General features: G+C 42.7%; 2 protein-coding genes across 3 annotated transcripts in view; both read right to left on the bottom strand.

Annotated features, from left to right (window-relative positions):
- Nucleotides 1–2,390: 2,390 nt before the first annotated feature.
- exosc10 (exosome component 10) lies at nt 2,391–12,592 on the bottom strand. The gene is made up of 25 exons (XM_030784056.1): nt 12,467–12,592; nt 12,163–12,299; nt 11,724–11,847; nt 10,776–10,880; nt 9,171–9,327; nt 8,936–9,044; nt 8,758–8,833; nt 8,472–8,582; nt 8,001–8,144; nt 7,327–7,517; nt 6,937–7,093; nt 6,446–6,594; nt 6,256–6,306; nt 5,896–6,007; nt 5,518–5,565; nt 5,275–5,350; nt 5,052–5,155; nt 4,807–4,896; nt 4,611–4,679; nt 4,199–4,292; nt 3,863–3,936; nt 3,526–3,763; nt 3,265–3,326; nt 2,984–3,060; nt 2,391–2,888 (listed from the first exon to the last, which is right to left on the bottom strand). The coding sequence occupies exons 1-25, from the start codon at nt 12,590–12,592 to the stop codon at nt 2,858–2,860; spliced, it is 2,712 nt and encodes a 903-aa protein (XP_030639916.1). The 3' UTR covers nt 2,391–2,857.
- An 834-nt stretch (nt 12,593–13,426) lies between these two features.
- mtor (mechanistic target of rapamycin kinase) overlaps nt 13,427–27,720 on the bottom strand; it is a 92,514-nt gene continuing 78,220 nt past the window's right edge. For both annotated transcript variants that reach the window (XM_030783533.1, XM_030783532.1), the window contains 17 exons: nt 27,415–27,513; nt 26,856–26,978; nt 24,315–24,497; nt 23,695–23,829; nt 22,096–22,270; nt 20,422–20,557; nt 19,003–19,150; nt 18,303–18,425; nt 17,957–18,039; nt 17,638–17,710; nt 16,235–16,309; nt 15,896–16,031; nt 15,606–15,671; nt 15,110–15,190; nt 14,020–14,100; nt 13,769–13,874; nt 13,427–13,673 (listed from right to left, as the gene is read on the bottom strand). In XM_030783533.1, coding sequence (XP_030639393.1) covers nt 13,658–13,673; nt 13,769–13,874; nt 14,020–14,100; nt 15,110–15,190; nt 15,606–15,671; nt 15,896–16,031; nt 16,235–16,309; nt 17,638–17,710; nt 17,957–18,039; nt 18,303–18,425; nt 19,003–19,150; nt 20,422–20,557; nt 22,096–22,270; nt 23,695–23,829; nt 24,315–24,497; nt 26,856–26,978; nt 27,415–27,513 — 1,839 coding nt within the window. In that variant the 3' untranslated portion in view covers nt 13,427–13,657. The remainder of the gene's footprint in view (nt 13,674–13,768; nt 13,875–14,019; nt 14,101–15,109; nt 15,191–15,605; nt 15,672–15,895; nt 16,032–16,234; nt 16,310–17,637; nt 17,711–17,956; nt 18,040–18,302; nt 18,426–19,002; nt 19,151–20,421; nt 20,558–22,095; nt 22,271–23,694; nt 23,830–24,314; nt 24,498–26,855; nt 26,979–27,414; nt 27,514–27,720) is intronic.

Raw genomic sequence — 27,720 nt, 5'->3', positions numbered from 1 at the left:
AAGATGTTGGCTTTTATCAAGAGCAATGGGGTCAGTGCATGCCTTTTCAACAGACTCAAAAGACTCAAAATTTTTTGGATGTGGTACTTTAGAGGCATTAACATTAGCTGCAGATGTCTGGATCTGTGGCCATATTGTAATGCCTCTTTCTAGCAGTGTGACATTTTCTAGCCATCTACGCTGACAGTACCTGAAAGGGAAAACAGTTGGACCTGTTACTTTGGCATAATCATCACGCCTGGCCTGGGAGTCCTTAGAAAGCCAATAAAGACCATTTAGAATCGGAATTCATTGCAACTGCGAAGTAGTTACCTTGTGTCGACCTGTACGATGTAGTCAAAGGCTATATAAAAATCTAAGCCTGCCATACACAGAAATAAATAATGTTAGAGTGGTCAAAAGAACGCTCACTTTCAAGTATTTGAAAGAGCCAGGGCAACGATAGCTTACTTCAGGTCAGTGATTTGATCAGTTAATTACTTAAGACAATTGTAACTTTAATTATAATTATAATAATAAAAATTACATCATCTCTGCATGGAATATTCTCCAAAGCTTGCTTAAAAAGCTATTTTTTGCAGGATTTACATCCATCTAGATTATTCTTAATTCTTTGAGAATGTTTAACAAAAGCGTGTTAAATTTCTCGCACTGTCCGTCATGTAATTCAAACTCGTCATGCACAGTAAAACGTCAATACGCCATTACTTCACACAATGAACATGCGCAGAAAGTTACAAGTGCAGAAGACAATCCGACTGAACGTTTACATGGCTAATATTTTCCTATCGATCGGATTATCAGAAATCTACACCACCTCTTTAAATCCGATTGAATTCTCGATCGGATTGGGGTATTTCATTCCGATTGTGGTGTTTACACGAGGCATTTTCATTCCAATTGAGCTTGAATCTGATTATTCATGGAATATTAGGCTCAATGCAAATGCACCTAGTGTCCCAAGTGATTGTATTGCTGCCAGCCTTAAATGCATTGTGCATTATATGTAGTCCACAGCTCCCTATGTTGGGTGTTTGGAGCCAATCTCCTCTTCGAAGTCCCGGGACAGTGTGTTGAACAGCTACCAGTTTACATTTGGTCCAACCTATGATAGCTGCAGTATTCTATGAATCCCAACATCAGCACATGCATGTCTGAGAAAATCAGAGTCAAAATACCTTGTGCTTACACAGTCTCCATCCCAAAAGCGTATGTGCACATCTAGCTGTTTTGACTTTAGGGGGCAGTTCAAACTCTCGTCAAAGAGTAGAACTAAGTCACTGGCAGATTTCATTTTTGACAAAAGCAGGGATGAGAAATGTGGTGCAATACCAAAGGTTGTCAGGTAAGCTGCCTTTTCATCCCCACAGGTGAACTTGGAGGCAATGTTGCTGTCTGGAAACATAAGATGGAAAAGGTCACCTTTCCCAGTACTGCTGTTTAGGGAGCCATACTTCTCCATGACAACGATCACCCAATACACATCTGGCCCACTCACAAAGGTCCTCATTGAGCTACTGGATGTAGCTGCAGCTATGACGCTAAAAAAGAAGGACACATTTGGCTCATTTGGTGGAGTACAAACAAAAAAACATTAACTACATAATAGCTTCACATCCAACAATTATGTATAATATATTAATCAACAGTTAGACACCAGAATACTTGCTAAATTGACATCATAGATGATAATATATGTCACATGATAATAGATCATCCGTGGTTGTGCTTGTGACCGAAGGGTTGCCGGTTCGATTCCAATTCTGAACTGGCAACCCTTTGGGCAAGGCACTTAACCCCAATGCCCCCTGGGCGCAAGGAATGCTGCCCACTGCTACTGTGTCTGGTGTGTGTTCACTACTGGTGTGTTGTATGGGTTAAGTGCAGAGGACAAATTCACTGCTCACTGTTCACAGTGTGTGTGTGTGTGTGATCACAGAGATTCACATTTATTTTAGATGGCATGTCAGTATACTATGGTGTAGCCTGGGTTAGTCGCAAAAGAGCACAGTCCACTCTGTTTACTACTGATAGATGTACAACCTGACGTGACTACAAATTGTGATCATTATCACCAAGACACACCGGAAGTACGCCAGCACCACTGTGTGCATATAGAAAATTGGCAACACTGGGAGTAGCACAGGCATAGCTAGTAAAAAAAGAGAGGCAGACGTCCATGGACCATTAAAATGGGATGACGGTTGTTAAACAGCTGTTTTCCCACATGAATGTTTTAACGTTCTCATAGTGAGGGAACCTGATCTTTTTGGACACACGTTTCTATTAACTATACTATATTTGTAAGATATGAGAAATATGAGCGTGCACAGAGAAATTAACTTCATGAAAAAGGAGGCAGGAATATTTTGTAAAACCTTTTTTTAATGAACTGGGTGTTAAGAAATTCAGAAACATGTTTCGTAACATTTTGCACAACTGCATTACCAAAAGAACAATGATTTTAATAAAGAAAAGGTTTACCTTTTTTCACTTTCTGATTTTTACCATAAAACAAAACTATTGGCAGGGACTTGGTAAATTCCACTGAAGTGATGGTTGACTTGGAGGACTTTAACAGTTTGCATCATTAGTTGGACACAAGGGGAGGCAACATCTTGGCTGGTCTGCTCCCATTAATTCTGCTGTTTCCAGCTCTGACATTAACATTAGCATCTTTGAACTATCACAGCCTGTGGAGCGCATCAGATCCTCATCAATACAACTGTTCCACAATAAAATAAAAAGAATTAACAACTGGTAAACCAGTCCTTTAACCACAGACCATTCTGGGCAAAGTGGGGGAAGCGGACCCTTGAACAGTGTGAAGTATAAAGTGTAGAGTCCAGCGTAGAGTCTATCTTTTGGGCCAGTTATGACGGAATCCTCTGAAACATGAACAAGTCAAATACTGTGAGCGAACGTGTGCCATAATAAAACACATTATAATCTGATTAAAACAAGAGATGACGCATTGTGTTACCTGTCAGACTTCCCTGTAGGCAGGTAAGACATACTCCTGTTTCCACTGGAAGTCTGCTTGTGCCCTTTTGGGTTTTTCTGCCAGAGAAACAGAGTAAAATCTTAAACACTTAAAAACAGTACAGAAGTGTATACAGTTAATCTGACTGTGGGACTGAAATCATAAATGTTCATATGAAATGTGTGAGGTCTGGCAGAACTTATCATTTGCTCATACAGACAATATAAATGTATATACATGTAGTAAATATATTAAAAATTCAGCGTAAAGTAAAACCATACCTTTCTCCTGGCATCGTGAGCTTGTCTGTTTGGATCAAACTGTGAGTTATCATTCGATTTTCCTCCTGTTAAAAAATACAGTTTAAAAAAAAAAGAGAGTTATAATTACTAAAAAAATCATTACTGTACTGTGATTTTTAATAACTAAAGTAGCAAAAAGGCTTTTGGCATGATATTGTGTTTAAATTCAACTCCAGAAAGGAAAATATCATTTCACTATTATAAAAAAAATGTCCATTTGCTAAAGGAGCCATTTCATACCAGCAAACATCTTGAAATCTGATTGGCTGTAGTCAAAGGGTTTGAAGTCTGAGGGTGGAACTTGCTGGCTGTCCTCTGGCTTTTGTGCCATTTTCTGACCCCTCTTGGTGGCTGTGGCAGACTGAACACTGTCCGATGTTTGTGCAGATTTCAGTTGTTTTTTATGTTGTTTGGGCGTGTCCCCACCTGGCTCACTCTCAACCCTCTCCCTTTTCTGTCCTCCCTTCTTTCCAGCTTCCTGCAGGTTTGAAAAATCAGTAACAGTGAGGAATTGATAGTTTTGTAACTGTTGGTCTGATGAATTATAGTGAATTGTGATGTTGATCTGTACACTCACAGTAACCTGCTCGCGAACAGTAGCCACATTCTGCAGTGACTCCTGATAGTTCTGTTTGGTCTTTTTACGCTCCTCTGAAATCGTGAGAGGAAAGAAATGACTCTACACACAATTCTCACACAATACAAATAAACAAAACATGGAATACAGCACCTGAACAAGTCATAACACAGAGTTAATATGCCACAAACAACACACCACCCCAATATTACTATATATTCATAAAATCCACACAAGAAAACAAAACTAGAAAAAGCATCCAAAGGTGAGTAAACTATTGAAAGTGTGGGGAGTGTGTGTGTGTGTAGGTGCATGTAGCTGTGTGATGGTATTGACCTCTAGCTTTCTGTGCCTCTTCTCTGGCTTTCTGTCTGGCCTGGGCCTCTCTCTGCTGCTGCTCCATGCTCTGCAACTTCCACCTGTTACTGATCTGTCCCAGACCAGAGAGGAAACAACTCAGCATAACACTTCAGTATAACAGTGCTGGACTTTATGTTTGTGTACAGGCTGAATTGTTCCAGCTCCACAAGAGGTTGCTCATAAAACTGAAACTGCTGCCTTAGTTGCTATAGTTATTGAGAATCATGACAAAACCCTTACCCTGAAACCTAAAGACTTTGACAAGTCTTCCCAAACAAATACACATTATCACAAAACTGTGATTCCATGTACGCTTTATAAAAACTAACAAGAGCCTGGACTGAAGTAGCTTCAAAAGTGCTTAAATAAATAAATTATTTTAACATACCTCATAAATCTTGGATGAGGGGTCATATTTGGCATTTTTGGAAATGTGAATATCCTTTGAAGGTAAATACTGTAAAACAAAAACAAACAAACAAACAAAAAAAGAACTGTGTATCAGTAAAACCATCTCTTAAATAATTCAACCAATCAACATGCAATGATGCAGAGCTAATCTGCTAGGCTAATGACCATCTTACCATGCGGAACGGATTCTCAAAAGACTCCATGATGCTGTTGGCTTTCTGCTGGGCCACAGTGAAATGGCCAGAGTCTTTCACCACCTCTTCCTCCTTCAACACACACAGTCCCACACCAGAATATCTCCCCAATCAATACTCCAATTCCCATTAGATACACATGTACTTACTATAACATATGTTCATAATTAGGAGGTGAATAATCAATTAAAATACAAATTAGATTGATTTAATTACAGTCTTACGTCAAACAGCATGATTTGTGGAGAGGCAAAGAGACCATTCATAGGTCCTGTTTTAATGTCAGCATCTTCATCAGAAAACAGGACTCCACGCTTGGCTGGGCTTTCTGCAGTAAGGCCAGAAACACAGTCAGGTCTTCATCATTAAGCAAAAAGCGGTTCATCAAAATATCGAAACAAAGAAAGAAACAACTGAAGAGAGAAATAAAGTGCGTTAAAGTATTACCGTGCAGGGAGAGGTCGGGGAGGTCATCCTCAGAGACGTGGGAGGAGTCATGAGGACCAAACAGGCTGCCCTCAGACTGCACAGGTTTGACAGTATTACAATTTTCATACAGTACAGTGGAATAACTCATTACACAATGTCTTTTTTCACTGCCAGAGTACAAGGGAATGTTTATGTATCAGACATTTAAGTGTCCAGTGTGTGTGAGATGTTTAAGTGTGCGATGTGTGTGAGTCAACAAACCTGTCTTTTGGGTGTCTGAGCTATCTTCTTTTCGACAAGCACTTCGGCCTAAAGACACATACACACAAAAATTATTAATGTCGGACATTTACCAAATTTTCTGGTTTTAATAAAAACAAAGGCTCAGGGGTATACCAGCCACATGCAGTCAGTCACTGGTGTTATAATGGTTAACCCCAATGCCAAAGATTCTCTGCCCCAGCTCACTCTACACGGCAAGACCATTTCATTTAAAATCATCTAACACACCTCAGTAATCTCATTAACTAATCAGAAAATCTGGCTGAGTGATGCGTGTCAGAGCCGGGTAAAACTACGTGTGCAAGCCTGACAACAGCAATCTGTCTGTGTGTATAAAATACAGAGACTGAGACTTGCCTTGAGCAGAGGGATGTCGCGAGCCTGTTTGACCAGCAGGTGGAGCTCATTGATCTGCTGCCGTACGAGTGGAGGGACAGGGTTGCAGCAGGCTAGGATGCCCTGGGGCTCTCTGTGAAGAAGACCAGTGTCTGATCAGCATCAGGACAATACACGGTGCAGGATTTAAAAGTCTTAAATCAATAAGTTCATTAAGCAAAGATGTGCTTCCAAGGGTGTCTCCAACAGTCATTAGAAAACAGGTAAGAACTCTTCACTTCTATGAACTTTACCGATATTATTGATAAGAAACTCAATGTAAGTAATCCAGATGAGAAAGAACGAAAGAACTGGAGGTAAGGAAGACTCTGATTAACTTACTTTGGCAACACCTCAGCGATCTTCATCATCATGTGGTTGGGTAAGACGTATCTGAAACACAACGTGAGGAGTTTGGGTTAGACGCCGCTGCACACAGCCCTAACCCAGAACAGTTTTCTGGTCTACAGGACTTAATCAGAGAAATAGCGGTAGAGATTTCCTTTTTATTTTATTTTTTTAACCACAGTACCCTGTGCTTTCGTCCTCTTCCCTGGCCAGTTTATCTCTCCAACCGTAAAGCAGCCTGAAGGCAGCTAGCTGCTGTGTGTTGAAGATTTTCTTCTGTTTTCTGTACAGTTCCATGTAGGAGTCCTCTGTGTAGATGGGTTTGACATATTTCTGCAGAGAGGAACATTATCCAGTCGTAAGGTACAAGAAAACAGCTAATGGGCTGCAAAATTCTACCTCTAGCTCAAGACTGCTGGATCTGTGGAATTTATTATAAACTATAAAATATTTATAAGCAATTAATTGTGATTTTCAGTGAATACTAAAAACTGAGTAGGTTACTGTAAGCGTACTTTTAAATTTTATTTAACTTCTACATGCAAACACATTGACTAGCGTTCACTAACACTACATAAATTGACTATGATTATATGAATATGAATATATGAATGCTCCCTAATCTTTGCAATAAAAAAGTGAAAAAGCCAGTGGTACAACGTGAGTAAATGGTACCTTTAGGGAAATGTCTTTGCTCTTGGTCCAGACAAGCTGTAAAAGGGCAGGCTGTCCGTTACCCGCATCAAGCAGGTCCGCCCTGAGTCTGTCATACACGTAGAGCAGATAGTGTGTATCTGCTCGGGCATACTTCAGCATCTCCTCTGGCAAAGGCCTGGAAAAAAACAAAACAAAACACAGGACCACAAAAACATCAGCACCAAAGCATCTGAGGCAATGCAGAACAGCAACAGGGTGGCACAGTTCTGCTGGATGATGTCAAATTGCCAAGAACATTCCATCAGGAACGACTGATGGATGAGGATCAGAGACAGGAGGGTAAGAGAAGAGTAGAGTAGCACAAGTGTGCTTTATAAGTATACATTACTGGACTCAGGCTGACATTACCGGATTCTCCAGTCGGCCAGCTGGTAGCGTTTGTCTGAGTCCACGTTGCAGTAGACCTTCAGAAGGTGGTCAAGAGAGTTCCTGCCCAGGTTGAGGGCCCGCGCTGCCTGATGGGTGTCAAACATGTTGACAACATAGACACTGAAGTCTTTCTGTAGCCACTCGATATCTGAATCTGCTCCATGGAAAACCTGCCAAAACATTTTAAACAGCCATTTCCATAAATGCTACAGAAAGTCTTATTCATACATTATAACACCCTACCACTGCCTGGCTCATTTCACCAGTTCATCATTTTATACTTTCATATCTGCCTCTGAGTTCCTCAACTATTTGTGTTTTTGGTGCATTGAGTACCATTTCTGATTTTAAAATAAAAAAGTAGTATTTGGATCTGATGGACCATAACTACAATTACAAAGAGAATGACTACATTTTAAATTAAAATTATACAACTGGCTTGTCAAAGTAAGTGGGAGAACTTTTCTCTCCAGGGACAATTATTAACATTTAAATTTAAATTTCAGTTCTTAGTATTTACATGAATATGCTCTCTGAACTACCAGGTTCCAGGCATCTGTTTATTTATAACACACATGCATATTACACTGCTAAATGCATGTTAACAACAACAACATCAACAATGGCGGGAAAGACAAAAGATTGTTGGTAACCTTGACAATGGTGGGGTCAGTGAAGGTCTCATTGAGGATGTACATGTTGGCACGCAGTTCCAGTGTGTCTATGATGAAGTCCTCCTCTCTGGTGGACACCTGCATCAGACAGGTGATTCCCAGGAAACTTCTGTAGGAATGATGCTGGGAAAAGAGAACAGAGAGGTAGGCTCATCACCGGAATGCTCTATGAGAGATGTGGGATGCTAAATTTAACAGACAGGCTAACTGTGCTAATGAAACTCCAGCCCCTCAAAAATCTCAAAATTACAGATTAAAGACAAAGGATAAAGAGCAAAATGCACAGGAAAATGTTCCTTTTGGTCACCCTCACAGAGCCTCCAAAAGAACCACAGCCATATACATTTGAACTAAGAAACAGATATCAATATGAGCTAAAAACTGGAACTGGCTTGCTTCTTTCCCAATACATCTGACTCATTTAATCTAGGTTCAAAAAACACTGCATACCTCCAGATCTACAGCAAATTCGGTGGTCTTGGCCAGCTTCTCATTTAAGGCCACCAGGTCCTCCAGTGTGTCAATGAAAGTACAGCTGGTCTCAGAGAGAGGTTTGTACATCTGTTTAAAAGAGTGGTAATTGGTCAAGTTGGTTTCCCATCTTTGTAGAGAAATAGTGATTGTTTTTTGGGTTTATCAGAAACAAAATACCACCCCTTACAAAAGCGGTTTATATACTCATGGCTATATATAGTACCTTGGAAATACTCCATGAAAATGTAGCACACAAACATACCTGTGGCTCTGGTTTAGCCTTCAGACTCTCTGGCATGGATAAATGGTCCAGTTCATACTGGTATGGATGACAGAACCTGTGAACAGTCATAAAAAAGAAAATTACATTTCAAATGTACAGTCCTTCACATGGACACCACGGACACTCAGCTGGGCTGGTACTATAGCTCATCCCTCACATGTCATCCATGTGCTCCTGTGTTCGCTGCTGATGGATGAAGTCAGCCAGAGCTGCCGGCACGTCCAGGTCCTCTGGCCTCTGTCTCCGCAGGTGTTTATCAGTGAAGTCTACAGACAGACAGACAGACAGACAGACAGACAGACAGACAGGGATGGGAAGCAGGCTTCATCAGATTAACATCAGTAAGACATCAGTGAGACCAAAGAGGGACTCCAGTCTAAGTGCAGACTTACACGGCTGCAGCGGTTTGATGGCATTGGGCTTGACGAAGATTTTTGAAATGAAAGGAGTGTTGGTGTTGTCGACTTTCTCCAGAAATTTCAGCTGCGGCCTCTGGATGTTTTTAGCGTGGAGCAATTGGAACGTCTCAGACCTAGAGCCAGAACTGCCCTTCTGCAAAACGAGAAAGGTTTTTTTGTAGATACTGTACTGACAAAATAAAATTTTCACCTCACTCCTGCCTCGGAAATACTTGTCAAAATTACACTGTACATGGAAAAAGTAATAATGGGATGAGAGATGAGTGTACGGGATGAGGGTACTGATGAGAGTATGGGATGAGTGTACCGACGGGATGAGTGACTGACGGGATGAGTGATGAGTGTACTGACGGGATGAGTGATGAGGGTACTGACGGGATGAGTGATGAGGGTACTGACGGGATGAGGGCACTGACGGGATGAGGGCACTGACGGGATGAGTGATGACAGTACTGACGGGATGAGTGATGAGGGTACTGACGGGATGAGGGCACTGACGGGATGAGGGCACTGACGGGATGAGTGATGACAGTACTGACGGGATGAGTGATGAGGGTACTGACGGGATGAGGGCACTGACGGGATGAGTGATGACAGTACTGACGGGATGAGTGATGAGGGCACTGACGGGATGAGGGCACTGACGGGATGAGTGATGACAGTACTGACGGGATGAGTGATGAGGGTACTGACGGGATGAGGGCACTGACGGGATGAGGGCACTGACGGGATGAGTGATGACAGTACTGACGGGATGAGTGATGACAGTACTGACGGGATGAGTGATGAGGGTACTGACGGGATGAGGGTACTGACGGGATGAGGGCACTGACGGGATGAGGGCACTGACGGGATGAGTGATGACAGTACTGACGGGATGAGTGATGAGGGTACTGACGGGATGAGGGCACTGACGGGATGAGTGATGAGGGTACTGACGGGATGAGTGATGAGGGCACTGACGGGATGAGTGATGAGGGCACTGACGGATGAGTGATGAGGGCACTGACGGGATGAGTGATGAGTGTACTGACGGGATGAGTGATGACAGTACTGACGGGATGAGTGATGAGGGTACTGACGGGATGAGTGATGAGTGTACTGACGGGATGAGTGCACTGACGGGTCGAGTGATGAGTGTACTGACGGGATGAGTGATGAGGGTACTGATGGGATGAGTGCACTGACGGGATGAGTGATGAGTGTACTGACGGGATGAGTGATGAGGGCACTGATGGGATGAGTGCACTGATGGGATGAGTGATGAGTGTACTGACGGGATGAGTGATGAGTGTACTGACGGGATGAGTGCACTGACGGGATGAGTGATGAGTGTACTGACGGGATGAGTGATGAGGGTACTGATGGGATGAGTGCACTGATGGGATGAGTGATAAGTGCACTGATGGGATGAGTGATGAGTGTACTGACGGGATGAGTGATGAGGGTACTGACGGGATGAGGGCACTGACGGGATGAGTGATGAGTGTACTGACGGGATGAATGATGAGGGTACTGACGGGATGAGTGATGAGGGTACTGACGAGATGAGGGCACTGACGGGATGAGTGTGCTGACCTTACGATTCCAGCTGGACACGACAATTTTGGGTGGCTGGTATCCTGCTGGCATCACAGGCTGTTGAGCTCTGTTCACTCCTGAAGCTTCATCCAGCAAAATACCCTAGGAGAGGCAGACATAAAAGAACAGGAAACAGTTGTGTGTCAATGACACTTTCTGGACACACCGTCTCTTTTTCAGGGCAGACACTCTCTGCATACACTGTCTCTTTTCCAGGGCAGCTGCACTAGGGTCAGAGGTCGTGGGTACTAGAGACAGAGGAAGGGCAGACACATTTCAACCAGCAGCCCACAGCAAAAACCCAATCTCCTCATTCCCCACCCAGGATTCAAACCAGCAACCTCTGGTTCCTTACATACTGCCATACTCTACTAACCCATTAACATCAACATCACTAAGGTCAGATCTGTTGGCATTGACATAAGGTGCTTTGGTCCAAAATGTCTTCAGCACCATTAAAACTCTAGTCTAACCTATTTATCACAGCTCTCAAACCAAACCAAATGGCTGTGTCTGTCTTATGGCATCAGACAAAACCAAACGGCTGTGTCTGTCTTATGGCATCAGACAAAACCAAACGGCTGTGTCTGTCTTATGGCATCAGACCAATTGGTGAACACTGATCCCATCAGTGCCATATGAGGTTTAAGGTTTAATTTGTCTGTACGATGCTGTTTTAAGGTTTAATTTGTCTGTACGATGCTGTTTTAAGGTTTAATTTGTCTGTACCATGCTGTTTTAAGGCGTAATATGTCTGCACGACACGTTGTGCAATAAACACTGTCTCAGATCAGCTTTACACAATCCCAGGCAACCAGAGCCCTGTGGACATGCCTGAAGAGATGATGCCAAAGAAAAGGTGAACTAGGCTCTAAAGGAGGCAAACATGTTAAAGGTCATTTGGAATAATACTTTGAAGGCTGCTCCCAAACAAGACATCCTTACCACTCTCTCCAAAATGGTGTCATTGGTTTCAACCACCAGGTCAAAGCGGTCCTCCAGGCCGGTCAGCTTGTTCCGGTCCCTCACGTGGGACCTGCAGCCATGGTGCTGCATGATTTGACTCATACTGTCACATAGAGAGCAGAATATTCAAATATAAAAATAAATACATATATATAAATAAATACATCTGTATAAACAGGTTAGAAAAACTGACAATCTTCTAAAAGCATGAGGGGTGGTTCTACCGGTCAGCTCAGACTGGCTGCCCTGTCAGTTGTTTTGGTGACTATAAACACCTAACCTTCAACCTGACAGTAAAGCATAAAGACTTCAAGACTAGTTGTCATGGGCGGTTTGTCATTTTGTGGGATGAACTTTTCAACACAGTACAGGCTAGATCTGATTACGCTGACAACAGGCTAAGGCATGTTACACTGACCAGGACAAGAGTCTGTCCCCTTGCGTGGCGCAGAACTCCTGGAACCCGGGGAAGCTGCGGTAAAAGTCAAATTCGTCTCCAGACTGAGGAAGACCAGCTGCTGCTTTCGTAGCAGCGACAACAGTACCCAGTCCATGCTGTTGAAAAATAGCATAGCCATCCATTATGCGGTAAAACATAAATTCAATCACTCACACTACGCTTAGCAGTATGTAGACATTAGCAGCTTTCTCCACGTTGCTGCATGCGCAGAGCTCACTTACATGTAAACAAAGGGACGTATTTACACGAGAAGTTCACGAACCTTTACAAAAGCATCCACATCCTTAAAACCAGGGCAAAACTCGGTTACTTCGGCCTCTGACCCTTCGGCTAGTGAAGAAATACTACTTTGTTTAGTGGTGCTCGCATTATTCGTAGAAGCAGCCATGTTGACTGCTACAAAGTTATCGCGAGACCTCGCGGAGAATAAAGAAATGGAAACGCCATCTCCCTGCGTCTCCTCGCCCCCTAACGAGGAAGAAGAGAATTGCACAGAGGCAAAGCGGCATAACAAATGAGACGCGTAGCGGGTCGAACACATTCGTCCTGAGAATCAGAGCTGGGGCTAGACTGACAAAAGGCTCATAAAAGGAGCTAGACAAACAAACATATTTGAATAATGTAACTGACATTTCAAAGAAGAATGAGTCTCCGGTATAGAACATTTACCGATCAGCCCTTAGCTTAAAATCAGCCCTTAGCAAAAATATAATGCAATTTCACGTAACACGAGTCTGTCGGTCTGAAAACAGATTGTTAATCACGTTCCAGTTCAGATTTCACCGCGACACAGTGAACAGTGCACACACTAACTGGTTTTGTGATGCCTTCTGCGGCATTTCCAATTTTTTCAAAGAGCAAAATTGTACACTAATTATACACTAATTTCTAGTAATGGGTGAGAGAGAGAGAGAGAGAGAGAGAGAGAGAGAGAGAGAGAGAGGGGCGGGGGGGTGGTTCTGTGATAAATTAAAAAAAAAAGTTATTAATTAAGTTACTAAGGTTTTACAGAGATCAGAAGTCAAGTTTAGAGGATTAAAGGAAGTTTGTACAGTTAAGCAAAAAGCAGAGATATGAGTTTCAGGTGCATGTTTTTATTGACAGACAATATTTGTACAAATATATAGAAGGATAACTTGTTTTGGTAATGCAGTGTAACTGTATTAATGAAATCATGACATGGACACGGCAAAATAACTTTAGTACAATTTATTCGCAAAGTTCATACAATATTCCAGATTAACACCATTATGAATCATAACTTATTTTGTGCATCAAAGAACCTTCAGTTGTGACATATTAATTATAATAAAAGTCAGACACAGGTAAAAATGTTGTCTTAATGTAACATATTTTACCCCTTAGTCTATGTAGCAGACTTTTAACAAACATGGCATAGGCAGAATACATTAGCAAACAGCAGACACCGAAGCAGGAGATCTGCAGATCCACACTACCAAAACGGACACCTGGAAAGAAAAAACAGAAAAAACCTAGTTGTTAACATTGGATTCATGCATGTGTTTCATCGTGTTTGAGTCCAGTAAAAGCTGTGGTGACTGACCATCCGATGTAGCATTGGCACAGGTTCTCATGAGACGTCGCCTGTTTGATCAGGAGCTCCACCTGGGTCGGTACGTCAAGGGTCTCATCATGAGAGAAGTCACGGCCTGAGAGAGAGGGAGAGAGAGAGAGAGAGAAAGAGAGATACTGTGACTATGTGTTATCACAGACACTGTCATAATGACAAAAGTGGCAGTCAAAACAATGCTATACCATTAGCCCTGACAGAATCAAACACAGAACAAGACTCACCGGTCAGTTTGTCTCGTACCCTGTTGATAATCTGGATTGCTTTCTTGTTCAAGGCCTCAGGCTGGACAAGACCATCTCCAACTGACAAACAAACAAAAAAAAACAGTGTTACCATAGATAATCATATACCATTCCTTCCTTCCTGGGCTGTAGTGAGAGTTTGTGCTGTGTTTAGGAGTGTGCTGTAGAGAGAGTTTGCGCTGTGAGAGTTTGTGCTGTGTGAGAGCTTGTGCTGTGTTTAGGAGCTTGTTGTAGAGAGAGTTTGTGCTGTGTTTAGGAGTTTGTTGTAGAGAGTTTGTGCTGTGTTTAGGAGTTTGCTGAAGTGAGAGTTTGTGCTGTGTTTAGGAGTTTGTTGTAGAGAGGGTTTGTGCTGTGTTTAGGAGTTTGTTGTAATGAGAGTTTGTGCTGTGTTTAGGAGTTTGTTGAAGTGAGAGTTTGTGCTGTGTTTAGGAGTTTGTTGAAGTGAGAGTTTGTGCTGTCTTTAGGAGTTTGTTGTAGAGAGAGTTTGTGCTGTGTTTAGGAGTTTGTTGAAGTGAGAGTTTGTGCTGTGTTTAGGAGTTTGTTGTAGAGAGAGTTTGTGCTGTGTTTAGGAGTTTGTTGTAATGAGAGTTTGTGCTGTGTTTAGGAGTTTGTTGAAGTGAGAGTTTGTGCTGTCTTTAGGAGTTTGTTGAAGTGAGAGTTTGTGCTGTGTTTAGGAGTTTGTTGTAATGAGAGTTTGTGCTGTGTTTAGGAGTTTGTTGTAATGAGAGTTTGTGCTGTGTTTAGGAGTTTGTTGAAGTGAGAGTTTGTGCTGTGTTTAGGAGTTGTTGAAGTGAGAGTTTGTGCTGTGTTTAGGAGTTTGTTGTAGAGAGAGTTTGTGCTGTGTTTAGGAGTTTGTTGTAGAGAGAGTTTGTGCTGTGTTTAGGAGTTTGTTCTAGAGCGTTTGTGCTGTGTTTAGGAGTTTGTTGTAGAGAGAGTTTGTGCTGTGTTTAGGAGTTTGTTGTAGAGAGAGTTTGTGCTGTGTTTAGGAGTTTGTTGTAGAGAGAGTTGTGCTGTGCATACGAGTTCATTGTAGTGAGAGTCTGTGCTGTGAACACAGATGGGGTCTTACTGAAGGAGTGAATGGACTCAGGTACAGTGGTTCCTGCTTTCTTGTGTGTGGTCTCTCCCAGGTCAATGCCATCCATGGCCTCTGCAGATGACAGTAAACCCCAGAGAAAGGCCATTAAAGGAGTCATCACAGAAAGCAGGTTTATCCTTTTTTCATATGCTTTACTAATTATTATCAAATAGACATATAACCAACTTACAATAACAAATGTTCCCTTCATTTCCCCTTACCCCCCTAACTCTTAAAACACACACATTTCTCACTATACTCACTGGTATGACATTGATATTCTGACTTGGAACTTACAAGAGCAGGATGATTTTTTTTTTACTGTGTATATTACTGGTGTTTTGATTGGTTAATGTAACAGACTACAGTATACATTACTGGTGTTTTGATTGGTTAATGCGACAGACTGCAGTGCCTGATGTAACGCTGCACACAAACTCTTCTCCTCGCTATGTCTGATGAATGACTGTGACATGTGAAGACTCACCGACCGACTGTCCGGCTGTGTATGAGTCCGTCCTAGTCCTGGAGCGTTTATTACCCTTTGTGTTAGCTGGAGGTGACAAAAAGCGCCACAAACGTTTCAAACCAAACACAAACCCTATATAAAGCTTTATGTTAACATATTCAGATAAAAGCCATCAGAGACAGGGGAAATCATTACTCCACCCTAAAACGATACTGAACATTGGACATAGAGGGGTGGGAACTCACGCTGCCCGCAGACTCAATATGTAAAAAAACATGAGCCAAACCGAATCCAAAATGACCACTCACTGTCCATTAGCCTCCAGTTGAGTAAAGGATCATAGACGAAGGCCTCTAAGACAGCCATCACGCTGTCCCTGTGCTCTCGCAGCACCTCCATCACTGTGTGACACGTAATCCTGTAGTTCCCATCCAGACCAGTGACCTGAGACACAACACACACAGACAATACTGTTAAAAAAAAAAAACATCTAATAACTTCTACTCTCCATTCTGTCTGTGTCTCTTTCCTTTAACTCCACTGAGAGGTGAAAGGTAAGTGACACGATACAGAACATCCAAATTACCATGACTGTGTTTAATCTGTGGCTACACACTGAGAGCTGAGATAGCACCGTTAAGTCTTACCTCCATGGCATTAGTCAGCATCCGGGTCAGTCGGAAAGGAATTTTCTCAGGGAATTTCTCTCTGGTCATGGCAACCTGGAGCACACAAGGGAAGGGTCAGAGTGAGATCAGTGTCCTGATTGGCTGCAGGGCATGTCTGTCCATTATGACTGTGGCTGATTCATCAGTTTAAATAATTAATCTAATCTAATCAGTTTTATTAACAGCTATGGGATGAAGTACATTGTAAAGGACAAATTGTGCTTGAATTGGCATCTGTATCAGTTAAAATCTGAGAGCGTCTGTAGTTTGGTAGAGATCAACTGTAACAACACAAACAGACAGAGCTGAGGTATAAAGAACTATGATGATTATGATGATCAGAGACTGGGATTACGACATGTCCAGAACAAGGATCACTGAGTGAAGGAAAATAAGAGAACCAGAGCTGTATTAGGCCCTGTTTACACCTTGTGTTAAGATCCAATTTTGGTGATCCGATCACAAGTGGACAGCTGGTACTGGTCTAAATGCATCCAACAGGCATTGAGGTCGCATCGAGAGCCAATCACTCAGTCCACATTCGGAGGTGGTCTGGACCGCATATGACCACATTCTTATAGCAGTGTAAATGCGAATGTGAACTCGACCACACTGAGCGACTGCCTACTCAGCTGACGCCCTCTGCTTACGCGGAGGTACGAACTCATTCACATATGTGCACATTCGCTTGCCAACGACGTCATATTTAAGTGCGACAACAGGCAACAACAACAACAACAGGCAAAATGGATATTGTTCTTCTTCTTCTTCTTCTCTTAATTTCTGACAGACTAGGCACGGAAACGTTTAACGTGAAAAAACTTAACGTGGCTTAATGTTCCAAAAACACCAAATTTCTCTTGGACATCTCTTGCCAGAAACACCTCTTGTCAAAAAATCAAAACCGAAATCCTAGGATTATGGTCGTTCTCTCATGTTAAGCATTTTCCTCTCCATGATTCTCATTATAAGGAAACAGCTTAAAGTGCCTTAATGTCCCAAAACAGCGATCAATGATCACTAAATTAGTCTGACATCTCAAATGTCATAAACACTATCTCCAATCAAAAAAGCAAAACTGAAATTCAGTGAAAGGGGTAACGTGCTGGAAATGATTTACGTGTTTATTTGCATATAGCGCGGGGAAGTGAGATCCGATCTCAAGTGCTCACTTGAGACATGGATTCTAAAGCCAGGTGTAAACGGACGTACTTAGAGCTGTCCACTTGTGATCAGTTCACCAAATTGGTTCTTAATGCAGGGTGTAAACAGGGCCTTAGTGTGACGAGTCTGAGCTGGTCCAGGCTAAGAAATGACAGAATGCTCAGAAGGATGGAAAACAATGCAAAGCAAGTCTGTTATTTACACTCTTCTTTTCTTACCTCAAAACAGTCACCAAAGTCAATGTGGAGGATCTTCCCACTGAGTCTGTCCAACATCAGATTAGACGGGTGTCTGAGTGAAAGACAACATACTTCTCATTGGTCACTTCATCCATGACAACACCAACATACAACACTATACACATACGTCAGCTAGCTACATGTAGCTAGACATGTAACTTTTAACCATTTCAAAGCTTTTATAGAGTTTCTGTGAATGTTTTAACTAAATGTCCAGCCATAATGCTCAGATTACAAACTGTATGAGAGTTTTAACTAAATGTCCAGCCAGATCAAAACACTGTATATTGGGTCTGACCTGTCTCCCAGGCCCAGGATATAGCCCACCATGGACATGACGGCTAACGAGCGAGTGTAGTTGGTTCTCCTGTCAAACCACACCTGTGAACAGACAGAACAGCAGTCTCAGAAGACAACACTGTAACTAGCTCCCATGGATGCTATTTACAATGGTTACTTTATTTTCATTTTAAACATTAAAATCTTACGCAAGTTTAACGGGTAGGCCTAACCTAAAAGGCCTACAGTGGGAACTTAAAGATGCCATTATGTTTCCATGGAGACTGATCGTTAGCTGGCAGTGTGTGTGTGTGTGTGAGAGAGAGAGAGAGAGGGGTAATGACAGCAGACAGGTGACTCCTGACCTCTGAACTTGGACTCTTGAGCCAAAGCAGCTTGGCCAGGTCGTCTCCCGCCGTGTTATTGACTGCATGCTCAAACACCTCCACCTTCTCCATCAGGGTCAGGTGGTCGTAGTCTGGGGCCATCTGAGGACCACACCACCATCAGCACACCAATGTGGAAATACACAGACAGACACAGTCTCAGTCCAACTGCATGCACTCTCATTTTTCTTTGAAAAATAGTGGAGGTGTGAGATGTAGTTTTGTTACGAGTGCTTACAAAATAAAACCAAGAATGGCTCAAGTAAAGTCAGAGTGTGAGGTGGAGGAGGACACTAAACAGAACTGAGACCAACACAAGATGAAGTGTCAAAATCATGAGAAACATGAGAGATAAATACAACACCATCAGGGGCAAAGGGTAGTGCTGGCCCCTAACATTTTAATGGCTCTCTGAAGATAATTTGCCATCTATGGAAAATCATAACAAAAACCAATGACATGGAACATTAATAAGATCCCAGCGGGGTGCTGGGACAAGACCAGTTATTTAAGACCTGGATCACTTATTAAAGTGCAAATCTGATCCAGGTCTGATGTGCACATTTGTTTTTAAGTACTCTTCTAAACTGTGTTTGGAGCCATGGTAATGAGTGGACTGTTCCAGAACGTTCCGCTGGGTCTGCGGCAAGGGCTGGTGCCTTAGCCTACGTTAGCGTACCCGCAGCATGATTCGATGCTCGATGTTGAGCAGGATCTTTTTCTTCTCCCGGTAATCTCTGATCAGGGCGTGCAACGTGTCACAGTGAGGCACCCAGCCAATCAGACCAGAGTTTGTGGACAGTGGAATCACAGCGTATCGCTGAATGCTGTAATGTTCACACAAATATAAACGTCTCATTAGATATAACCTATAACCAATGTTACAATAGAAAACAATATTACATTGAGTACTGTAAAATACACAAACACGACGCTGGAGAGAACGCATAACCTGAGAACAATGTTGAACACAGTACTGTACAATAAACATATACATGAATACACTACTGTTAAGCATGAGTACACAGGCCCATACGAACAGTTAGTTATCTTGCATCACTATTGAAAAAGTCTCAGTAAAACATAAATATCTGTTACTAACACTTCATGAGAGAGATGCTGTTCTCCCATTTAGCTCGTGTGAAACTGAGCAGTAAAGCTGTGCTAACGAGTGGAGTGAGATGTAAAGTGAGTTTGAACAGTAAAGCTCTAAAGGGTGGAGTAAAATGTAAAGTGAGTTTGAGCAGTAAAGCTCTAAGGGGTGGAGTACAATGTAAAGTGAGTTTGAACAGTAAAGCTCTAAGGGGTGGAGTGAAAGATAAAGTGAGTTTGAACAGTAAAGCTCTAAAGGGTGGAGTGAAATGTAAAGTGAGTTTGAACAGTAAAGCTCTAAGGGGTGGAGTACAATGTAAAGTGAGTTTGAACAGTAAAGCTCTAAGGGGTGGAGTGAAAGATAAAGTGAGTTTGAACAGTAAAGCTCTAAAGGGTGGAGTGAAATGTAAAGTGAGTTTGAACAGTAAAGCTCTAAGGGGTGGAGTGAAAGATAAAGTGAGTTTGAACAGTAAAGCTCTAAAGGGTGGAGTGAAATGTAAAGTGAGTTTGAACAGTAAAGCTCTAAGGGGTGGAGTACAATGTAAAGTGAGTTTGAACAGTAAAGCTCTAAAGGGTGGAGTGAAATGTAAAGTGAGTTTGAACAGTAAAGCTCTAAGGGGTGGAGTGAAAGATAAAGTGAGTTTGAACAGTAAAGCTCTAAAGGGTGGAGTTAAATGTAAAGTGAGTTTGAACAGTAAAGCTCTAAAGGGTGGAGTGAAATGTAAAGTGAGTTTGAATAGTAAAGCTCTAAAGGGTGGAGTGAAATGTAAAGTGAGTTTGAACAGTAAAGCTCTAAAGGGTGGATTGAAATGTAAAGTGAGTTTGAACAGTAAAGCTCTAACGGGTGGAGTGAAAGATAAAGTGAGTTTGAACAGTAAAGCTCTCAGGGGTGGAGTAAAATGTAAAGTGAGTTTGAACAGTAAAGCTCTAAGGGGTGGAGTGAAAGATAAAGTGAGTTTGAACAGTAAAGCTCTAAAGGGTGGAGTGAAATGTAAAGTGAGTTTGCCTGAGGTTCTTGCGTAGAGAGGCTGGGTCATTGGCGAGCAGAGTGTTGACCAGACCAAAGAGTTGCATCACCCTCTCGTCCTGCCGCAGGTCCTCATGGCCCTTCAGCAGGAACATAAACTCATGCCCATTACTGCCTGCAGGGCGCAAAAGAGAGCAACACGTCAAACACACAAACAGACAGTATGAGGGCATACACACACCTGCACAGACAGACATGCATGGACATATACACATCTATATACACGACCCACAGCACATTGCGCTCACATACATGCACGCACACATACACACACACATTCATAGACACCTTAAAACCCACTTGCACCTGCACATAAACTCTCTTTTGCACAATAAAGACCTCATTCTCACACACACTCTCTCAAACACACGCTCTATCTCGCTCTCTCACTAACACACACACACACACAGTAACACAGAGGTGCGTGTGCGCACGCGCACACACACACAGCTGACTGTTGCTGAAGCACTCAGTCCAGGCTGACGTTTATGAGACATGAGGGCTCAGGGGCACTGAATTAAACAGCTTCTCTACCTCATACAGACACATAAAACAAAAGGAAAAAGGCCCCTATTCGTCTGGGAAATGCCTTCGGCCAGTCTGGCTTTCCATGAGGTGGACATAAAAAAGGAGAACGGGAGAAAGAAAGACAAAAAGGCCCCCATCAAACTGTAGCCAACAGTCCTAGGCCAGCTCAGGTCCCAATTTCACAGTGATCCAGCTGCTAAAGTGTGTTTGGGCTGGTCACCTGCTTAAACACTATAGCAGGACTGGTGTAATGGAAGAAGGAGAGAAGAGAGAGGCTGTTGTTTGACTGAGGAGAATCGCACAGTGAACTCTCCGCGTTGCTAGGTGAGGCAAATTTTAAAAAATATATATTTGTAACTAAAACCTTTGGACCTACTGAGCAGCAGGGGGGTGCTCCACAGATGAGTCACAACAGAACCCAGTTCCAGAGCTAAGCTTCTGGATCTTTCCAGATGCCAGTCCATTAACTGTAAAATCGTCTGAAGCTGACAGAAAGTGATTAAATAAAGTCACCAAACGGGAACAGGATGTTCCAAACTCTGACGAATGTTTACATTCCCCTCCATAACCAGGGCTTTTTAAAATAAACACCCACAGGTATTTTCCTCATGAACAAATGGGAGAGGGGAAATTCTCTTGATGGAGTAGTCATAAGTAATTTTCAGAAAAAATATTAGTCCAATTTATTTGTGCTGACATCCAGGAGCAGGCTAAATGAATCCGTTTCAACATGACTCATTAAGAAAGCCCAGGAGAAGACAGAAAACTCACATGACTCATTAAGAAGATGCAGGAGAAGAGAGAAAATTCACTCTTCATATTTATATATGATATATTATCAATGTGTGGTTTCACACACACCACTGATACCATCACAGTCTCTCTCTGATTTTTTCAGGAAAACATAAAGTTTAAAACGAACAGCACTTAGTGTTCTTGCTAGCAGTGGACACACCAAACATCCAGTGTGTGTGTGTGTGTGTGTGTGTGTGTATGTACATATATATGCATGTGTATGTGTATGTATGTGTGTGAGTGCATGCGTATATATGTGTGTGTGCGTATATGAGTGTGTGTGTGACCCGTTGTGAGCGATCAGAGGGCATAGGCAGACCCCAAACTTACCCATAATGGTGAGCTTGCGTGGGCGCTGTTTGGAGGTGATGACCTGCAGAGAGGGGGCGATGGACTGGATGCGTATGATTGGCTGGTTGGGATCATACGTGCCCGGCACGGCCAGCTCCAGGTCACGACACATCAGGAGCTTGGGAGAGACATACTGGAGTTCCAGCGAGGTGAGCTGAGGACAGAGAGAGCAAACACACACACACACACACCCATTCATATACACACAGACAAACACGTTCATTCGCACATAAACTCTCACACACGTGCATAAGTAATGCTACATGAACAGTGACAAGTTCATCTGTATGCAGCTTCCTCTCTCTCTCTCTCTCTCTCTCTCTCTCTCGATTTGTCTGCCTTTGGGAGCTGTTTGACTTGGCCAGTGCAGTGTAATGCAGTGTGGAGAAGAGCAGATGAAGTGTGATGGTGCAGTAATTCAGTTCACCTGCAACAACAGACCTGACACCACACCTTGATCCACCTCTCTCTCTCTTTCTCCTCTACTGTTTCACAGCTCCGTGACATTATTTTATAACACATAAAATCACCTCTGAAGGGAATTCTGTCTGCTTTAGAGCCTTGTAAAGCAAACCACGGTATTTGTTTAACTATTTAATGGACCACAAGTTTCTATTAACACATTTGTAAGGCAGCTGTCAAATCTTCAATAGATATTCTATTACTCTTATATAACTCTATATAAGAGTATATAACTTTAAAACTGTTTCTAATACATTCATTCACATGAGTTTTACATATTACAGATTGGAGAAAGTGAATGGAGAAATGTAATGTTTTGAGCGGACAGACCTGTAGCAGTGTACTGATCAGTACTGATTAGGTTGAATAAAGGCAGACCTGTGGCAGTGTATTGATCAGTATTGATTAGGTTGAATAAAGGCAGACCTGTAGCAGTGTACTGATCAGTATTGATTAGGTTGAATAAAGGCAGACCTGTGGCAGTGTATTGATCAGTATTGATCATACTGAATAAAGACTGGTGGGAGTGTACTGATCAGTATTGATTAGGTTGAATAAAGGCAGACCTGTGGCAGTGTACTGATCAGTATTGATTAGGTTGAATAAATGCAGACCTGTGAGAGTGTATTGATCAGTATTGATTAGGTTCAATAAAGGCAGACCTGTGAGAGTGTATTGATCAGTATTGATTAGGTTGAATAAAGGCAGACCTGTAGCAGTGTACTGATCAGTATAGATTAGGTTGAATAAAGGCAGACCTGTGGCAGTGTATTGATCAGTATTGATCATACTGAATAAAGACTGGTGGGAGTGTATTGATCAGTACTGATTAGGCTGAATAAAGGAAGACCTGTGGCAGTGTACTGATCAGTATTGATTAGGTTGAATAAAGGCAGACCTGTGGCAGTGTATTGATCAGTATACATTAGGTTGAATAAAGGCAGACCTGTGAGAGTGTATTGATCAGACTGATTAAGCACAGACCTGTGGCAGTGATAAGTATTGATCAGTATTGAATACAGACAGACCTGTGGCAGTGATAAGTATTGATCAGTATTGAATACAGACAGACCTGTGGCAGTGATAAGTATTGATCAGTACTGAATACAGACAGACCTGTGGCAGTTGTTTGGAGATCCTCCTGAAGACGTGGTAATAGAGGTCCCAGGCCTGTGTCAGGTCTTTCACATTACCAGAGCGCATGTATTTCCTGCACCAGTCCTGTGCCTCCATCAGATCACGACCATACGCCTATAGAACACACACAAAGGGCTTCAGGCTCGGAAAACACACCCGCTTACTCAAAATCAAGACATTTTCTAAAGAACATGGGACTTACTCAGACACAATCGCACATAAAACACTCCTTGACTTTCCCTAACTGTGACAGGTATGAAGCACTGGACAATAGCATTGAATGTATTACTGGAGTTGGAGACCACATACATAAAACAACATCTGGACTCTTTCAAAACAAGCTAGAATGCTAAAAATAATTTACTGACAATAAAAACGGAAACACAAGGTGAGGTCTGAAACAGAAAACACGATAACACAACAAATTCACCGCCACAGGAGGAGAGAAGTTTGTACAGTTTTCAGATATAAAATGTGCAAAAAATGAGGAGACCGAAAAAAAAAAAAAACGAGTAAAGAGTGGTGCAGATGCATTTGACTTGATAGTGGAGAGGCATTGCTAGAAGAGAAGAGAAAGACAGAGACACTAGAGGATGTACCTGGTTGAAGGAGGTTTCTTTCAGCGTCTGAGGGCCTCTCTCCATCATGGCATGAAGAGGCTCCAGCACGGCAAACATGCCCTTTACGTTCCGCTCTCCAAAATACAGTCGTGACGCCTCCTCCAGTCCCTCATGCCACATCTCATGCCACAGGATAGCCACGCGGATCAGCTCCTCACTCACCTGCAAAATCACGCCCAAAAACATACGGCCAATCGGAAACCAGTACAGCAGTGTGGTCACGCAGACACACAGGGCTGCTGGGAGAATGAATTTGTCGTATAAAACGTGTTGTGATATGTTAGGGAAGATGCTGGCAAGAACAATGTGAACAAAGTCAACGCTTTGGACTCCACACTGTTCAGACCCACTGCTCTGTGCGCCTAAATCAACAACCCAAAGGTGTCCTAAAGCCTGTGACCTAAACCCAAAGGTGTCCTAATGCCTGTGACCTAAACCCAAATGTGTTATAAAGCCTGTGACCTAAACCCAAACGTGTCCTAATGTCTGTGACCTAAACCCAAAGGTGTCCTTATGCCTGTGACCTAAACCCAAACGTGTCCTAATGCCTGTGACCCAAACCCAAAGGTGTCCTAATGCCTGTGACCCAAACCCAAACGTGTCCTAATGCCTGTGAAGAGAGTAAGTGCTGTCTGCCATAAAGCATTTAGGAGTAGTTTTCGCGTGGGGTAAGTATCAGTGGTTCTCTATGGGTAAGTACCAGTGGTTTTTCTGTGGGGTAAGTATCAGTGGTTTTCTGTGGGGTAAGTATCAGTGGTTTTCTGTGGGGTAAGTATCAGTGGTTTTCTGTGGGGTAAGTGTGAGTGGTTTTCTGTGGGGTAAGTATCAGTGGTTTTCTGTGGGGTAACTGTGAGTAATTTTCTGTGGGGTAAGTATCAGTGGTTTTCTGTGGGGTAAGTGTGAGTGGTTTTCTGTGGGGTAAGTATCAGTGGTTTTCTGTGGGGTAACTGTGAGTAATTTTCTGTGGGGTAAGTATCAGTGGTTTTCTGTGGGGTAAGTATCAGTGGTTTTCTGTGGGGTAAGTATCAGTGGTTTTCTGTGGGGTAAGTGTGAGTGGTTTTCTGTGGGGTAAGTATCAGTGGTTTTCTGTGGGGTAACTGTGAGTAATTTTCTGTGGGGTAAGTATCAGTGGTTTTCTGTGGGGTAACTGTGAGTAATTTTCTGTGGGGTAAGTATCAGTGGTTTTCTGTGGGGTAAGTATCAGTGGTTTTCTGTGGGTAAGTATCAGTGGTTTTCTGCGGGGTAAGTATCAGTGGTTTTCTGTGGGTAAGTATCAGTGGTTTTCTGTGGGGTAAGTATCAGTGGTTTTCTGTGGGGTAAGTATCAGTGGTTTTCTGTGGGTAAGTATCAGTGGTTTTCTGTGGGGTAAGTATCAGTGGTTTTCTGTGGGGTAAGTATCAGTGGTTTTCTGTGGGGTAAGTGTGAGTAATTTTCTGTGGGGTAAGTATCAGTGGTTTTCTGTGGGTAAGTATCAGTGGTTTTCTGTGGGGTAACTGTGAGTTATTTTCTGTGGCGTAAGTGTGAGTGTTTTTCTGTGGGGTAAGTATCAGTGGTTTCCTGTTGGGTAAATATCAGTGGTTTTCTGTGGGGTAAGTATCAGTGGTTCTCTGTGGGTAAGTATCAGTGGTTTTCTGTGGGTAAGTATCAGTGGTTTTCTGTGGGGCAAGCGTGAGTGGTTTTCTGTGGCGTAAGTGTGAGTGTTTTTCTGTGGGGTAAGTATCAGTGGTTTCCTGTTGGGTAAATATCAGTGGTTTTCTGTGGGGTAAGTATCAGTGGTTTCCTGTTGGGTAAATATCAGTGGTTTTCTGTGGGGTAAGTATCAGTGGTTCTCTGTGGGTAAGTATCAGTGGTTTTCTGTGGGTAAGTACCAGTGGTTTTCTGTGGGGTAACTGTGAGTAATTTTCTGTGGGGTAAGTATCAGTGGTTTTCTGTGGGGTGGGTGGTTTTCTCTAAGTTAACTGTGACTGGTTTTCTGTGGGGTGGATGGTTTTCTCTAAGTTAACTGTGACTGGTTTTCTGTGGGGTGGATGGTTTTCTCTAAGTTAATTGTGACTGGTTTTCTGTGGGGCGAGTGGTTTTCTCTAAGTTAACTGTGACTGGTTTTCTGTGGGGTGAGTGGTTTTCTCTAAGTTAACTGTGAATGGTTTTCTGTGGGGTGGATGGTTTTCTCTAAGTTAACTGTGACTGGTTTTCTGTGGGGTGGATGGTTTTCTCTAAGTTAATTGTGACTGGTTTTCTGTGGGGTGAGTGGTTTTCTCTAAGTTAACTGTGACTGGTTTTCTGTGGGGTGAGTGGTTTTCTCTAAGTTAACTGTGACTGGTTTTCTGTGGGGTGAGTGGTTTTCTCTAAGTTAACTGAGACTGGTTTTCTGTGGGGTGTGTGGTTTTTTGCAGGTTAAGTGTGGGTGTTATTCTATGAGGTAAGTGAGAGTGGATTTCTGTGGGACATATTTCGGGTTTGGGGGGGGTAAGCGTGAGTGAGGCCTGTCTGTGAGGGGCAGGGCCATTGCTGTGTGCATACCATGATGGCCTGCTGGACCAGTGTGTTGCAGTGTTCACACATGTTCTTCAGGATCTTGTTGGCTGCGTTGTGGCGAGCGGTGGTTGTGGACTTGGATGCCACAGTCAGTGGGTAAATCAGAGCCTGCAACCCAGGAACCAAAAAACATCACATTACCACACATCTTTAACCACAGTCAAACATCACATTACCACACATCTTTAACCACAGTCAAACATCACATTACCACACATCTTTAACCACAGTCAAACATCACATTACCACACATCTTTAACCACAGTCAAACATCACATTACCACACATCTTTAACCACAGTCAAACATCACATTACCACACATCTTTAACCACAGTCAAACATCACATTACCACACATCTTTAACCACAGTCAAACATCCTATTAAGAAACATATTTAACCACTGTCAAACTCCAAATACCACATCTTCAACCACAGTTAAATATTGTGTGCTGGAGATTCTTACAATTCAGATATAATTTCTCTGCATGTGGTACAGCATGCATAAATGGTGCTTGTACACAGTGGTGTCATTGGGCAGTTACCTGAGGGTGGTATCGGCCAATATCGGTAAGGAGCTGATGAATGAGGCGTCCAACCAAAGCACGGGGAGTATCAATTCGGGCTATCAGCTGGGGAATTACCTGATGGAGTAGGAGAGAGAGAAGGTTCTAGAACAAGATGACACCATGTTTGTGTGTCTATGTGTGTGTGACAAAGAGAGAGAAAGCAAGGAAACCAGTAAGAGAAGAGATCAGATGAGATGAAATGAGAAGAGAAGAGACGAGACGAGAAGAGAGGAGAAGTCAACAGACAAGACAAGAAGAAGAGAGAAGAGACGAGACACGACA

The sequence above is a fragment of the Chanos chanos genome, chromosome 9 (genome assembly GCF_902362185.1).
Source record: "Chanos chanos chromosome 9, fChaCha1.1, whole genome shotgun sequence".
Lineage (NCBI taxonomy): Eukaryota > Metazoa > Chordata > Actinopteri > Gonorynchiformes > Chanidae > Chanos > Chanos chanos.
Note: the sequence above shows the minus strand (reverse complement) of the source record. Positions and strands in the feature narration are given on the sequence as shown.